This window comes from Ochotona princeps, chromosome 33 (genome assembly GCF_030435755.1).
Source record: "Ochotona princeps isolate mOchPri1 chromosome 33, mOchPri1.hap1, whole genome shotgun sequence".
Taxonomy (NCBI): Eukaryota; Metazoa; Chordata; class Mammalia; order Lagomorpha; family Ochotonidae; genus Ochotona; species Ochotona princeps.
The window spans coordinates 5,256,137-5,270,512 of record NC_080864.1 but is presented as its reverse complement, the minus strand read 5'-3'; the positions used below and the strand labels follow the sequence as shown (position 1 = coordinate 5,270,512).

General features: G+C 58.9%; 1 protein-coding gene across 2 annotated transcripts; it reads right to left on the bottom strand.

Moving 5' to 3' along the window:
• Positions 1 to 1,127: 1,127 nt before the first annotated feature.
• On the bottom strand, positions 1,128 to 11,172 carry RASAL3 (RAS protein activator like 3). Of its 2 annotated transcripts, none has more exons than XM_058657908.1 (17): positions 10,827 to 11,172; positions 7,865 to 7,983; positions 7,588 to 7,666; positions 7,432 to 7,493; positions 7,147 to 7,217; positions 6,625 to 6,760; positions 6,443 to 6,541; positions 5,553 to 6,101; positions 5,108 to 5,252; positions 4,715 to 4,859; positions 3,522 to 3,758; positions 3,225 to 3,426; positions 3,007 to 3,125; positions 2,382 to 2,775; positions 2,124 to 2,281; positions 1,429 to 1,495; positions 1,128 to 1,331 (listed from the first exon to the last, which is right to left on the bottom strand). In XM_058657908.1, exons 1-17 carry the CDS (start codon positions 11,152 to 11,154, stop codon positions 1,200 to 1,202), a joined length of 3,042 nt encoding a protein of 1,013 aa, XP_058513891.1. In that variant the 5' UTR covers positions 11,155 to 11,172; the 3' UTR covers positions 1,128 to 1,199. The 2 variants fall into 2 exon arrangements, with proteins under 2 accessions (XP_058513891.1, XP_058513892.1); XM_058657909.1 differs by having other exon boundaries at positions 1,429 to 1,492.
• Positions 11,173 to 14,376: the final 3,204 nt, after the last annotated feature.

Below are 14,376 nucleotides of genomic sequence, written 5' to 3'. Positions count from 1 at the left end.
CGGCCGGCAGGCGCGCCGCCATGTTGGGAGTGGCCCGACCGGGGTCACTCTTAAAGGCCCGCCCGGCTGGAGAGTGGGGAGGTGTAGGGGTGTGTGTGTGTGTGTGTGTGTGTGTGTGTGAGAGGGGGTGGGGAGAAGGCTCTGTTGCCATGACAACACCATTGCCCTTAAGGCCCCAATGACTTTTCATCACCCCCCCCTCCCCAGTTCATTGGTACAAGAGTGGACAGACAAGTTCCAGCGCAAGTCATTGCTAAGCCATCAAGGACTGTCCTATTCCCCGGGCAGTTGCCTTCCAACGACCCCTCCACCACCCACCACCAGCCTGCTCGCTCTTTTCCTGTCGTTCACATTACTGCCCCCCCCCCAGGACAGGACCAGCCGGTCCCTACGTCCATCAAAAGCCTGTGGCCTTGTCCCATCCGTCCACCCACCCATTCGCCAACCACATCCTGCCCACCTATCACCCATCCTTTCACCCCTCTCCCCACCCTTTCATCCAACCAAGCAACCCACCAGGCCCTGCCCGAGCCCCGCAGCACCCAGCTATCTCCACACCATCCTTGCACCCCCACCGGGGCCTCCTCGAAACCCTTCCGTCATGCATTGCAAATCTGTGTGTGTGGCCTCCCCAACCGTGGCTGCTACCTTCCTGTTGCCCAGAGTGAGTGAGATCGCAAACAACATCCCGTCAGTTGGGCACGCTCGCTTAGGCAATTAATTCACCTCTTTGATTTCCTGGCTTGAGCTGAGCCTTTGCCAGGCTGACGAGGCAGCCAACGCTGGCCGCCTGTGCACCCACCTGCTGCTGGCCCTCAGCGTACCCCCATCCGCATTCTGTCCTCTAGCTACCTCCCAGACCCTCATCCCGGGTGCCAGGGGTAGGGAGGGTGGTCTCCTCTGGGGCCCAGCAGGTGAATACCTTTGCTGGAATGCCTTTAGCAAGCTATGGCTGTGCCCCTGGGGGAGAGACAGAGGCTTCTAGAGTGGAGGGCTCGGGTCCCACCCCTGGGTGGGCGTCTACTTCTGCTGATCCATCCGTGGACCTCCAAGGAGAGGGAAAAGCCCGAGAAAGCTCAGGGAGGGAGTTTGCGGGTACTCTCTCATTGACAATACTTTTCTTTTTTTATTGGGTGGCCGCACGGGGCCAGGGCGGTCAGCAGGGATAGCCGCATCCCCCTCTCTGATGCATGCCTGTCTCAAGTGGTGTCTCCATTGAGGCAGGGCACTTTGAGGGGCAGGGGCTGGCCGGGCGTCCTGGAGTGCTGCAGGGTCTGGATGGCGGCCCCCATCTGGGCCTGGAGGGTTTCCATCTCAGTCAGGCGGTGCTCCTGAGGGGCAGGCAGCCAGCAGCGGTGGAGGGTGGCACCCCAGCCACCTTCAAGACAACCCGCCCCAGCCCGACCCATCCCAGGCTGGACATCTCACCACACTTTTCAGCCTGTGGCCCTCTCTGCTCGGAAGCTCGTGCCCTGGGTCCAACTCTGAGTTCCTGCTGGGGGAACGGAGGGTTCAGGCCCAAGAGGGGTGGGGGTGTAGGAAATCCCTTCCAGGGAGAATGGAGACCCGGGGCTGGGGAGGACCGGAGGGCCTGTGAACAGCAGCTGAAGGGATCCAGAGCGCTCAGAGCTTAGGGCCAGGACTGCCGAGCGGAGCCTGGACTGGGCAGAGGAAGTGCCCGGCCCTGGCCTCTGCAAAGGGCGGCCTGGGCAGACCCACCCGGGGGCGTGGCCAGGAATGACAGGCAGGCCCACCCTGGGGGCGTGGCTAACCGGGGGTGTGGCTGGGCTGGGCCTCTCCACAGGGCGGGCTGGACAGACCCACCGGGGGCGTGGCTAACAGGGCGTGGCCAGGGATGACAGGGCGTGGCCAGGGATGACAAGCAGACCCACCCGGGGCGTGGCTAATCGGGGGCGTGGCCAGGGCTGACAGGCGACCCACCCTGGGGGCACGGCTAACCGGGGGCGTGGCTAACAGAGGGGGCGTAGCCGGGTCTGGCCTCTCCACAGGGCGGCCTGGGCAGACCCACCCTGGGGGCGTGGCCCGCGGAGGGGCGGGGCTGAGAGGCTGCGGGGCGTGGCCGGCCCAGGCATGACTGACAGGCGGGCCCACCCTGAGCTCACCCTGCGCGCAGCTTGAAGTTGAGGTCTTGCAGTTGGCTCCTCAGCTGCTGCTGCTGCTCGGTGAGCGCCCGAATGTGGGTGCTCAGGGACTCCACGAGGCGGGACAGGGCTTTCTGCTCTTCGCGCAGCGCTGCCACCTCACCCTGCAGCTCCGCCAGCTGTGCAAGACAACACCCGCTGTCCTCGTCTTCGGGGAGAACCCCCACCTGCCCTGGGTGGGTGGGCAAGGGGACACCCTTCCATGCTTCTGACCCGCACCTTGCCCAGGGGTCGCTGCATGCTCTGTGTCTGGTCTCGATCCCGCGGCTGGTCCAGCTGGCGCTGCCAGGGCACCGACGACTTCCGCGGCAGCGAGGCGGACGCTCCGGTCCAGGGGCGTCCTCGGGGCGCAGCGCAAGAGCGCAGGGAGTCCTTGGGGCGCACCCGGGGCCCCACAGACAGGCGGCGGCGTGCGGGGCGCCGGGCAGGGACGCTCTGCGTGCGTTGCACGGTCCGCGGCTTCCGTGGGCCTCCTCGGTCCTCCTCTGGTCGCTGCCGGGTCCAGCTCCCGGCGCCCTGGAAGCTGCGCAGGGACTGGCTCTTGGAGATGAGCGGGGTGTGCTTTGGAAGGTCTCGGGGTGCCACGAAGCCGGGCTTCTCCCCTGCGGACAGACTGAGGGCGTCGGGGTATGAAAAGGGAGGAAAAGTTCTGATCCGTGGGTGTCCCTGGAGTCCACAACCTGTACCTGAGACGTGGGACTTTCAGCTTTGACAAGACGGTCACTTCTCTCTTTGACCCCCAGAAGTGACCCTTCTCTGTCCCCTCCCCAGAGCCCAGCCTGAGCTCTGCCCCCGCTCCTGTCTCACCTCTCACTCCAGCCCTGTCAATCAGACTAGACGTTACCTAGAGTGGATCTGGCCAGGGGGCGGTGGCAGACACATCGGTACAGACACAGGAACGGGCCGGCCCTCCTCGATGGCCCGCAGGATGGTGGGTAGGGGTTCCAGGCTGTCACAGGTGGCCTGCAGAGGTGGGCAGGCAGAGAGGATGTTGAGCGAATGTTTGGCTGTACAGCCAGTCTGCCTCCTCCCTCCCTCCTCAGCAACACTCTAAACTCAGACCTGGTCCAGCTCAGCAAAGATGGTACAGAGCTGGGCGTGCAGGACAGCCAGCTGGAGCGCCAGGTCACCGCTGCTTTGATAGCCGCCGGGGGCTGCGTCTGTATCCACCATGGCCACTTGGTCCAGGAAGCGTTGCATGGCTGGACTGTGGTGCTCCAGGAAAGTGTTCATGAAGCCCATGTAGGCCTCCTTCTCACCAAACCTGTGTGGGGCCCAGGCTGGCTGAGTCATCCAGACCACTGGCCAGCCTCCCCATGCCCCTGGCATCGTTCCTTCCCCAGCTCCCCCATCACCTACGGGGCACAGTTGGCGAGGTTCTGGATGACTTTGGCAATCAGCGTGAGGGTGCGGGCTGGGCAGGGGGCCGGATGTTCCGGTGCCAGGCCAAAGAGGCTGGGTGCCAGGATGGCAGGGCACAGGAGCCTTAAGAACAATGACGCACACACCAGGCGGGGGCCCAGCTCCTCGGAGCCGCGGGTTTTGCATGCTTCTCGCCAGCTGGAGAACACGGTGGCCAGCTCTGCTGGGAACCAGCTAGGGCAGAAGGGGCAGTGGTCAGAGGCGGGGAGCCTAGGGATGTGAAGGGCATAGGTGGCCAAGGTCCTAAGGTCAGGGGCCGGGGCACCTGCTGTGCCAGTATCTCATATGGGTGCTGATTCGTGTCCTTGCTGCTCTGTTTCCCTTCTAGCTCCCTGCCTGTGGCCTGGGAAAGCAGTTAAGGACGGCCCAAAGCCTTGGGACCCTGCACCTGCGTGGGAGACCTGGAAGAGGCTCCAGGCTGCTGGCCACTTGGGGAGTGAACCAGCAGATGGAAGATCTTTCTGTCTCTCCTTATCTCTGTAAATCTGGTTTTCCAATAAAAATGAATAAATCTTTTAAAAAATAAATGTCTTAAGGAATCTGGGATAGTATTGCTTTGAAGTTGAAGGGCTACTTGGGGACAGAGGTGAGGCATCTGGATTAAACTAACTGGATGTTGTGCCCGCCCTAGCCCTGGCTACCCAGTCCAGGAAGCATGGCATGGCTGCACCATGATCCTGCAAGAAACCCCGGTGGTGGAGCTGGCATTGGATGGGGTGAGGGTTGCAGAGCCACAAAGGATCAGCAGTCCAAAATTTGGACACGCACGTTAACCTAACAAGAACAGGACTCGAGGGATGATCGGTTGTATGGGATGTGGCACGCAAGGTCACTGAAGGTCAGGGTCATGGGATTGGGAACCTGTGTTAAGCAGGATCAGATGGTACAACATTAAGACGGGTCTGCCTGTGGTTAGAGGGACAAGCCACTGGGCTGAGTTAGGAGGCTATTAGCATCAGAGATATGAAACTTGAGGCCACCTTGGTCAACTTGAACTTCAGAAAAATAAGAAAGAACTGTGCTTAGTATATGTGAAATACAGCATCACACTGATCCTGAATTTCATCTGACCAACCTAGCCGGGTTTGGGGGTGTAGGGAGTCCAGGTTCAACCTGGAGCTGATCCTCACTCGTAGGAGTGTACGATGGCTTGGAAGACCTCCTCACAGCTGTTCCGAAGCCTGGCCTGGCGCTCGGGCAGCTCTGGGGCAGGACACTTGCTCGGGTCCACCTCGTAGTCTTCCGTGGAAGTACAGAGGCGCTGCACGACCTGTCCTGCAGCCCAGCAGTCAGACAGAGAAGCCCGTGAGAAGCCACCCCATTCACTTGGTCTGCTCCCATTTCCAAATTCATCCCTCCAGTCATCTTAGCCACCCCCGGTGGCTCCCAGGATGGTCCCTACCTCCCAAAGTCTCCCAACTCCTTCAGAATCCAATTTAGCTGCAGACTCTCCCAAGTCCCCTCCTCCCAGTCCCCCGCCTTCATCCAGCATGCCTGGGATCGCCTCCCCGCCCCCAGCTCACCCAGGGTCTCCTGGAGATAATCTTGGGCTACTAGCTTCATATATTCATCGATGGCCTTGGTGGCTAATGTGTTTTCACGGAACAACAGCGCCTCACGGCCCCCGCAGCGAATCAGCTCCGCTGTGCCCAGATCTGTCACCAAAGCCTGGGGGTCGGGGCAGGGAGCCAGGTGGTGCGGGGCTGGCACAGAACATGAACTAGCAAATTCCAGCGCCCTGAGTATGTCTTACATACCGCGGGCCACAGGCCTGCTCTGTCTGCTGATTGTTCTCAGCGGAACAATCTCAAGGTTTTCAGAGAGGAAACTGCGCGCCCCAGCAAGGATGCCTAGTCCCGCCCCTCCTGCCCTAGCCGGTCACAGGTGCATCTCAAGTCCCGCCCCTGCTGCGAAGTCCCAGCCTCTCGACCGCCCCGCTCCGCCTCCTGCCCATCTGGGGCACCTCACCTGCGCCCGGCCGGTGGCTTGAAGCACGCGCACCATGGCGGCTGCCAGCTCCTCCTTGGCCTGAGCGGGCAGCGTGGCTTCCAGCGCCCCGCAGAGCCGCTCGTAATGGAAAGTGAGAAACTCCGCCAGTTCCTTGTAGCGCTCCGACGGCAGCACCCGCAGGCGTCGCGCGCGGATCCGTGCCCGAAGCGCCGCGCCGGTCGGTGCCCCGAGCAGTGGGAACCAGCGCTCCAGACCGGCGGCTGGTGCGCCTGGTCCACCCAGCTCCTCCAACGCCAGTGCCACTCTGCCCAGAGCCGCGGCTCCCGAGCCCGAGCCGCGCAGTCGCAGCGACAGGCGACGCGCGGGGGGCAGCGCCTCGAAGTGGAAGCGTTCGGCCCAGAAGAGCGGACCTGGTCCTGGCCGCGGCGCCGTGCGTGCCAGCAGGGCGCCGTCCAACCACAGCTCGGCGCGCACTCCTGGAGGCGCTGTCGCCGCTGGCGTCCGGGGCAGCCCCTTCGCCTCGTGCACCCACACGCTCAGCCACGTCTCTTCTCGCTCCACGTTGTCCTGTGGTTAGGAGGTGGAGGGGGGTGGGAGACGAGAGGGGGCGCATTTCGGACGTAGTTGGGCCGATGGTGAGGTCACGGGGGTCCTGCAGGTGGCTGCGCCCAGCCCAGCTTATCTATGGGGGGGGGGGTTTTGCAAGAGTGGCCGCGGAGTGAGAAACTCGGCGTCGGTGCCAATCCGAACCAATCTGAGAAAGGGGCGGCACGCACGCAGGGCGAGAGCCAGCCCAGATGGGCAGGGGAGTCTAAGAGGTTCCCGGTGAGTGGCAGGGTCCGAGTCCGGGCTGTGGGCGGGAGGTCTCCGCGTCCAAAGCATGTGGGAAGGGGGCATGAAGGAATAACCTGACTGGGCTGGAACTGCCGACGAAGGTCCTGGATCCAGCGGTCTCTCTGTGCGGCGGAACGACACGCGAAGCAGCGGCTGCCGCCTGCCCATGTGACCTTTGGGACCAGGGGTTCCCAGGTGTGGTGGATGGAGCCGTAAGGGGCCTTCCCTCAGACCTCCATAGGTCACCTGTACCCACCTGGAAACAGTGGGGCTCCCCCAGGAGGCTGGGATGCAGTGGCCACACTCGCACGTCCCGCTCGACGCCCAGGTCCAGCTCGGAGAGTGTGGCCAGGGATTCCCTAGAGCCCAGAGCACTGGGGGACCTGGAGGGCCTGCGGGAGGGAGGGGTTGAGCAAGGGATCTCTGCTGTGCTCTTCCAGGCAGCCCACAACGAGAGAGGAATATCACTGAATCAGCCACTCAACTCTTTTTTGTTTCGGGAGGAAATCTAACCCGGCGTCTTGGCCCTACTCCAGCCCTTGATCTATCTCCATTCTGTCGAGGTCCAAGCCTGGCTTTTTTTGTTGTTGTTGTTGCTACTTCTAGACTCTTTGCACTTGCTGGAATGCTTCTCTGTCTACCCCAGCCCTCCCCACTTAGGCCCAGGGAACATCTGCCTGTCTTCATTCTCCAGGACTCCTTTCAAGGGTCCCTTTTCACCCCCTTGCAAGCCAGGGTTTGTAACTGTGATTCACCGTTTCCAGCCCTTCCCTCTTACCCATCCCGAGAGGAACCGGGTCCTGCCTCCGATCGGGCCTTTTTCTTCTCCTTCAGCCTCTTGAGCAGCCCCTGCCATGAGAAAACAGGTCAGCTGTGCCCCTCCCTCCAACCCTCGATCCCCTGGGAGAAATGTCCCCTGGGTCTGCTGGCACCAGGAACACACGTGGTCGCGGCTGCATCGTTCCTGAAAGCCATCGGCGGCACAGGGGGCTGGCGCTTTGCGGCCCCCACATCACCCAAAGGTCCCTGCCTGTCCTCGCTGTCACCCCTATTTGCTTCTCACCCGCACATTGTGGACTTGGTTGGTATTGGCAGACTCTGGCTCGGTCTTTCCCAGGCTCCGATCTGTGTGTAGCAGGAAAGGTTGGGAAGTGGACTCCTCCTGGGAGGACGTGCCCAGGCCCTGGCTCCCTCCTTCTCCCCCAAACTTCACCCTCACCCAGATCCTTGAAGTTGCCCATGGCGGCTTGTATGCTGCCTTCGGAGCTGGCGCTCCCCACGCGGGACCGGCGAGGAATCTGTGGGCAGTGAGAAAAGGGAGGCTTGTGGCAACGGAGAAAGTGGAAACTGGCCGCTCATCCACCCTCCCACCTCACCTCTGTCCTACTCATCCCCTCTCCTCCTCCCCTGCGCCTGCCCAGGGACCTGCCCCTCATCCACCCTCCCACCTCACCTCTGCCCTCCTCCCCTGCCCCTGCCCTGGAATCGGGTCTCACCTCCTCCTCCCCTCCAAGCAGCACCAGCCTTCCATCCAGCAGAGTGAAGTTGCCAATGTCCCAGACAGGTACATCGGGTGTGGGTGCCTCAGGAATCTGAGGGGTGGTGGACTCCGGCTCTGAGAAGAAGTTGGGGAGACACTAAGAACCCTTTGAGTCCCTCCTTGGTGCCACCTGCCCAGAGCCAGATCAGGCTGTGTTAACCTTGCACTGGTCTATGCCTCACCCTGGGTCTTGTGTTCATCAACCATGTGCCCACCTTCCTGGGTACCACACACTTCCTGCTATCCTTTGAAAGTCATTCAAACGGCTGGAACTCCCACACAGGTGACAGGGGTGCAAGCACTCCGGTCATTTTTCTGCTAGCTTCCCAAGCCATTAGTAGGGAGCTGGATTGCAAGTGTAGCAGCCAGGACTCAAACTGCTGTTAGCATAAGATGCTGGCACCGCAAGCAGAGGCTTAGCCTGCTAAGCCACATGACTGTTTCCAAACACTCCTTCTCTCAATCAAAACAGTGGACAATTCCAACAGTTTAAAAAATAAAATGTAAGAAAGGGTCCCAGCACAGTGGACTAAAGTGCTCGCCTTACATGCGCTGGGATACTGTGGACGGGTGCTGGTTCATGTCCCAGTGGCCCCGCTTCTCATCCAGCTCCCTGCTTGTGGCCTGGGAACGCAGTGGAGGACGGTCCAAAGCCTTGGGACCCTGCACCCGCTTGGGAGACCTGGAGGAAGTTCCTGGCTCCTGGCTTCAGATTGGCTCAGCTCCGGCCATTGTGGCCATTTGGGGAGTGAACCAATGGATGGAAGATCTTTCTGTCTTTCCTTCTCTCTCTGCATATCTGCCTTTCCAATAAAAGGAAATAAATCTTTACAAATTTGTACAAAGGACAGGAGGAGCTTGTCCTGTGGCGTGGTGGGCAAATGCCTGCAGCCTGTACTGACACTAGTTTAAGTTGCACCTGCTCCACTTCCAATCCAGCTTCCCGCCACTGTGCCTGGGAAAGCAGAGGAAGGTGGCTGGAGTGCTTGGGCCCACACCACCCCTCTGGGGGTCTCAGGTGAAACTCCTGGCTCCTTCCTTCGACCCGGTCCACCCCTGGCCACTGGGAGCTTTTTGGAGAGAAAAGCAGTAGGTGGAAGATTTTTCCTCTTTCTCTGTTTCTATAACTCTGCTTTTCCAATAATTAAAAGAAAGGTTTATTATTTTTTTTTAAAGGACAGGAGCTATGTTTTCTTTCTAAACAGATCCTCTAAGGTGGAATGCATTCAAAGTTGGGAGTGGGGGATGGTTGCTTCCTCAAGCAAGGGCCATGAGCCAGGGAGGGAAAAGAGGCCCCGTGGGTGTCAGTTGCAAGAGCTGTGTTTTATCTTGGGGGGTAACAGAGAGCCATGGGAGGGGTTTGGGCAGCCAAGGAGTGGATCTGTGCTTGACAATGGGCACTCTCTCCATCCCTGGGGTTTTGGCAGTCACCAACACTCTGGTGAGGACTGTGGGCAGCCAGGGGGGCTGCGAAGTGGGAGCATGGGGCTGGACCTTTGGTGCCATGGGACATGTCGATGTTTGACTCACTGGCATCCCTGAACAGAGTGCCTGGGTTAAAGTCCCTGGTTTCTCTCTCTGCTGGGGCGCTTGCTGGGAGACAAGGGTATGGCTCAAGTCCCTGGGGGTGTCTGCCAGTTGTGTGGGAAACCTGGCTGGGGTTCCCGGTTGCTGGCATGAAGCCTGGCCCAGTGCTGGCTGTTGAGGAATGAGCCAACGGATAGAAGCTCCCTGTTAACTCTGAATCGAGAGAGAGAGAATCGTCCATGTCTGTAAATTGCTGCTGCAATGCCCATAGCTGGGCCAGGCCAAAGTCAGAAGTCAAGAGCTTCTCCTGGGGCTCCCCCATGTGTGCAGAGGCCCACGGCCTTGGATCACCCTCCCCTGCATTCCCAGGTGCAGGCAGCTGGATCTGAAGTGGAGCAGCCGGGGCTTGAACCGGAGCCTGCCGGTATGGAGGTGTCCGCTCTATGCGAACTGGCCTCTCAATATAGACTTCTTCATGAAGGAGCTGTGAATGGGAGAATTAAAGAGTTTCTTCTGGAATTAGCCCTCGGCCTCCTAGCTTGACTAGTAGGGGTGACCTCCCTGCACACAGGGGTCCCTTATGTTCCCCAGGGCCCCAGGTTCTCAATGCTGTTACATCCTTGGCCCTTCTCTCCCATTCACAGGTTTACTCTCCAAACGGCCACCATGGCTGGAACCGGGCTGATCTAAAGTCAGGAGCCAGGAGCTTCTTTTCGGGTCTCTCACATGGATGCAGGACCCCAAGGACCAACGCCATTCTTCACTGCGTGCCCATAAGCAGGGAGGAGCTCGATTGGGAGTGGAGCGGCTGGAACTCGGACTGGCACCCATGTGGAATGCCAACCCTGGAAGGGGCCTGTTGTGTGCTAGCCTTGTCTGGCTGTCACTTTCTTGTTAATTCGTTTGTTTCTCCCTTTCCCTCACCCATTCTATGAGCGCCACAGGGCAAGGAATGCCAGCTGTCTAAAGGAGGGCCTGACAAGAGCATGCAGTGACGGGGCTGGTGATTCCCATTTCCCTGATGGGGAAAACCGAGGTTCCAGAAGGTTGAAGAAGCAGATGGAAAGGCTCAAAGGAAAGAGAGCCGGATGCAAGCGGAAGCAGAGGATGAACCCAGGAGCCACCCAGCAGGGCACCGAGAGCCATTTGACCTCTGGCCGGAACTGCGGTGGGTCTGTGTCTTTGTCTCCGGCTGGATCCCCTGCCCACAGGTCCCTACCTACTCCGTCAGCCCCTCTTTAGAGGGTGAAGAGGAAAGAGTTGGGCCCCAGCTACTTCCTGCCCGGCACTCGCCACAACTTCCTGTCTCTTTAGGGGTTGATGCTCCTTTGGAGAGGCAAACACCACCCAAGCATCCGGCCAAGGTCAAGGGTTTGGAGGGAGCCACCTACCAGGGGTGTCTGGCTCGGGCGCCTGCTCCAGCGGTGGCGGCTGCGGCGGGTTCTTCTGTTTTCCCCATAAGGTCTTGGAGAGCCGGAGTCGACTGGTCCGGGACTCTTTGGGGGGTGCAGAAAGGACCCGGCGGAACAGGGAGCGAGGGGCTGGCTGGCTGCTAACCATGGGCTCCTGGTGGCTTAGTGCCCTTCCCCAGCCTGCCAGGCGGGCCCAGCGAGAGCTCCCAGCACCCCTCTCCCCTGTGTGCCAGCGGTAGGACATCAGCGGCGTCGGTTCTGCTGGCGGCGGCTGGGCGTCTTGGCTCTGCTGCGATGATGGGTCCATGGCGGGGTGCTCCTGGGAGGCACAGGAGACAGATAGCTCTGCCCAGTGCCTGCCCACAAGGCTGCCCTTGTCCAGCTCCTCTCTCACTCCCAGATGCTCCAATCCCCACCCCCTGGGCAGGAGGGGTGCGGGAAGGGGTGCCACATGCGTGGGTTGCCTTACTTACCTGGTGTTTCTGAAGAGCCCTACAGCCAGCAACCAGCAGCTCAGCACCCCGGCTTCCTCCCGCTGAGGGCGCTCCGAGGCCACGTGACCCTGTCTGGCCAGGCTGGGAGGGCATACGGGGTGGGGGCAGGATGAGGGGGCGGGGAGGGAAGATAGGGGTGGCAGAGCTGGACCAGGAAGCTGCACCTGCTTCTCTCTCTCTCTGTCTCTGAGCCTCAGCTGCCCTCTGCGTAATGGACATGCGCTGAGCAAGTGCTAGAGGACTTAGAGCTCTCAGCCCTGTTGGGCACCGTCTACCATGGCCTCCTGGTACTGCTGCCTGGGTCTTCTGTTTCCCCAAACAGACATGTCTGACAGTACCATCTTCAAGGTTTCCTGAAGCCCTAAATGGAAAACACTCCCAAGCACGTGACGACGGCTGAACCGATCATCACTGTCACACGGGAAGGCACCTTACCATGGATTTGTGCAGAATGCAATTAAAAGATAAGGACTAGGCGCCGGTGTGGTGGCGTAGTAAGCTTGTCCTGTATCTGCAGCTCTGGAATCCCTTGTGGGAACCAGTTCGAGTCCTGGCTGTTCCACTTCCCATCCAGCTCCCTGCTTTGGGGCCTGGGAGAGCAGCGGAGGATGCTCCAAGCCCTTGGGCCCCTGCACCTGCCTGGGAGACCTGGAAGGCATTCCTGGCTCCTGGCTTGAGGTCAGTTCGGTTCTGGCCGTTGTGATCATTTGGGGAGTGAACCAGAAGGTGGAAGATCTCTGTCTTTTTCTCGCTCTCTCTTTTTCTCTGCAACACTGACTCTCACATGAAAGTAATATTGTGTGTGTGTGTGTGTGTGTGCGTGCGGGGGGAGGGTGTTTGATGCTGCAGGTAAGACGCTGTTTGGGGAAGCGCTGCATGGTGGCCCTAGAGATCAAATAGCGACTCCTAACACCAGCATCTCCCAACAGAGCTGCTTCAGTCCCCACTCCTCCGCTTCCAATCTAGTTCCCTGCTGGTGCACAGGGAAAAGCAGCTGAAGATGGTCCTATCCTTGGGCCTCTGCCACCCATGGGGGAGACCAGGATGGAGTGTGAGGCATCTGGCTTTGTCCTGGCCTGGCCCCGGCTCTGTGAGCACCAGAGGAGTGAACCAATGTACAGCACATCTCTCGCTGTCTCTCTCCCTCTCCTTACTCTGTCTTTCAACTTATTACATCTTCATACAAAGGAGCATCAAGGGTGCCCATATGGGAGAGTCTGGGTGTGAGTGTCCACTCTGCAAGTCCAGCTTCCTGCCCTGGGAGACAGCAGTGAATGGGTGCCCACCATTCACCTGGATGGCCTGGGTCACCTGGAAGGCTCCTGGTTTCTGTCTGGTCCAGACCCAGCTACGGTGGACAGTGGGAGAATGAACCAAGGGATAAGAGTACTTCTCATCTCTCTGCTTTTTTTCAGATAATAAGAAGAAACGTAAAAGCCTTTTAAAGTTTGCTGCAAAAATTTTGAGATTCATGCGTGCTCGGGGTCTTTACAAAGTTCACGGAAAATGTGGACGCTGAAACACGAACCTGTAAGAACTTCAGTATTGTGTTGCAAAAAAAGCAGATTTATTTTTGAATGCCACTTCTCCAAAACATGTTTTATTAGTTACTTATTTGAGAGGGATGACATCCCCCTCCAGCAACACACACACACACACACAGAGAGAGAGAGAGAGAGAGAGCTTTGCTTGATTCACTTCCAACATGCTTCTAATAGCTGTGGTCGGGCCAGGTTGAAACCAGGAGCCAAGAACTCCAGTAAGGTCCTCATGTGGGTTCAGGAGCCAAAGCCCCCGGGGCCATCCTCTGTGACTTTCCCAGATGTATCAGCAGGGAGCTGGATGACAAGTGGAGCAGCCGGGACTCGAACCACTGCCCATATGGGATGCCAGGACCTCCGACACCAGCTTTACCTGTTATGCCACAACGTAGACCTTGCGAATTCCATTTTTTTCTATATTTATTTATCTTTATTGGAAAGTCAGATTCCAGAGAGAAGGAAAGAGACAGAAAGGAAGATCTTCCATCTACTGATTCACTCCCCAAGTGGCCACAATGGCCAGAGTAGAGCAGAGCTGAAGCCAGGAGCCAGGAACTTCCTCTAGGTCTCCCATGTGGGTACAGAGTCCTAAGGCTTCGGGCCGTCCTCCACTGCTTTCCCAGGCCACAGGCAGGGAGTTGGATGGGAAGCCGAGCTGCCGGAACATGAACCGGTGCCCATATAGGATCCTGGTGCATGCAAGGCAAGCACTTTAGCCACTAAACTACTGTGACAGGCCCATGAAATTCACTTTTAAAATATCAATTAATTAATGAGAAAGTTTTTTTTAAAATATTTATTTTTGTTGGAAAGGCATATCAGATTTATGGAGAGAGAGACAGAGAAACATCTTCCATCTCCTGGTTGTCTTTCCAAATGGCTGCAACAGCCAGAGCTGAGCCAAACTGAAGCCAGGAGCCAGGAGCCTCTTCCGGCTCTCCCATGCAGGTGCAGGGTCCCAAGGACTTGGGCCATCCTCCACTGCTTTCCCAGGCCACAAGCAGGGAGCTGGATGGGAAGTGGAGCAGCCGGGATTAGAACTAGCTCCCATATGGGATCCTGGTGCTTTCATGATGACGCTTTAGCCAATGGAACCATTGTACAGGGCCTAAGAAAGGTTAAAGAGATGCTTGCTCATATGGGATTGGTCCAGGACAAAATGAGAAACCTGGAGCTTCTTCGAGGTCTCGCACGTGAGTTGGAGGGACCCAGGGACTTGAGAGCCATTCTCTGCTCTTTTCCCTGGCCATCAACGGGGAGCTAGACGGCGAGTGGAGCACCTGCCTGAGAAGAGACGGGCTCTCCGACACGGAAGGTCAGCGTTGAAGGCTGGCATGGCAGCCCTGCCTGTTCTTTCTGGGAGTGAGATTCAGATCTTCTGGTTTTTGAGCTGGCTGCTTGCCGACACGGGTGTGGTCTCTTAGAAAATTCATCAGGCGTACATCTTGATGGGCGGTCCTGCGTCCGTCGCGCCTCAGTGCACAAGCCCGTGGA

What these genes read in the sequence shown, in the direction of transcription:
- RASAL3 (XM_058657908.1), bottom strand. Translation starts at nt 11,154, where the DNA reads ATGGACCCATCATCGCAGCAGAGCCAAGACGCCCAGCCGCCGCCAGCA. An exon ending in CCCGGTTCCTCTCGGGATGG is followed by an intron (nt 6,761 to 7,146) that starts GTAAGAGGGAAG and finishes TCCCTCCCGCAG; the next exon opens with GCCCTCCAGGTCCCCCAGTG. An exon ending in AACTTCAAGCTGCGCGCAGG is followed by an intron (nt 1,496 to 2,123) that starts GTGAGCTCAGGG and finishes CCGTTCCCCCAG; the next exon opens with CAGGAACTCAGAGTTGGACC.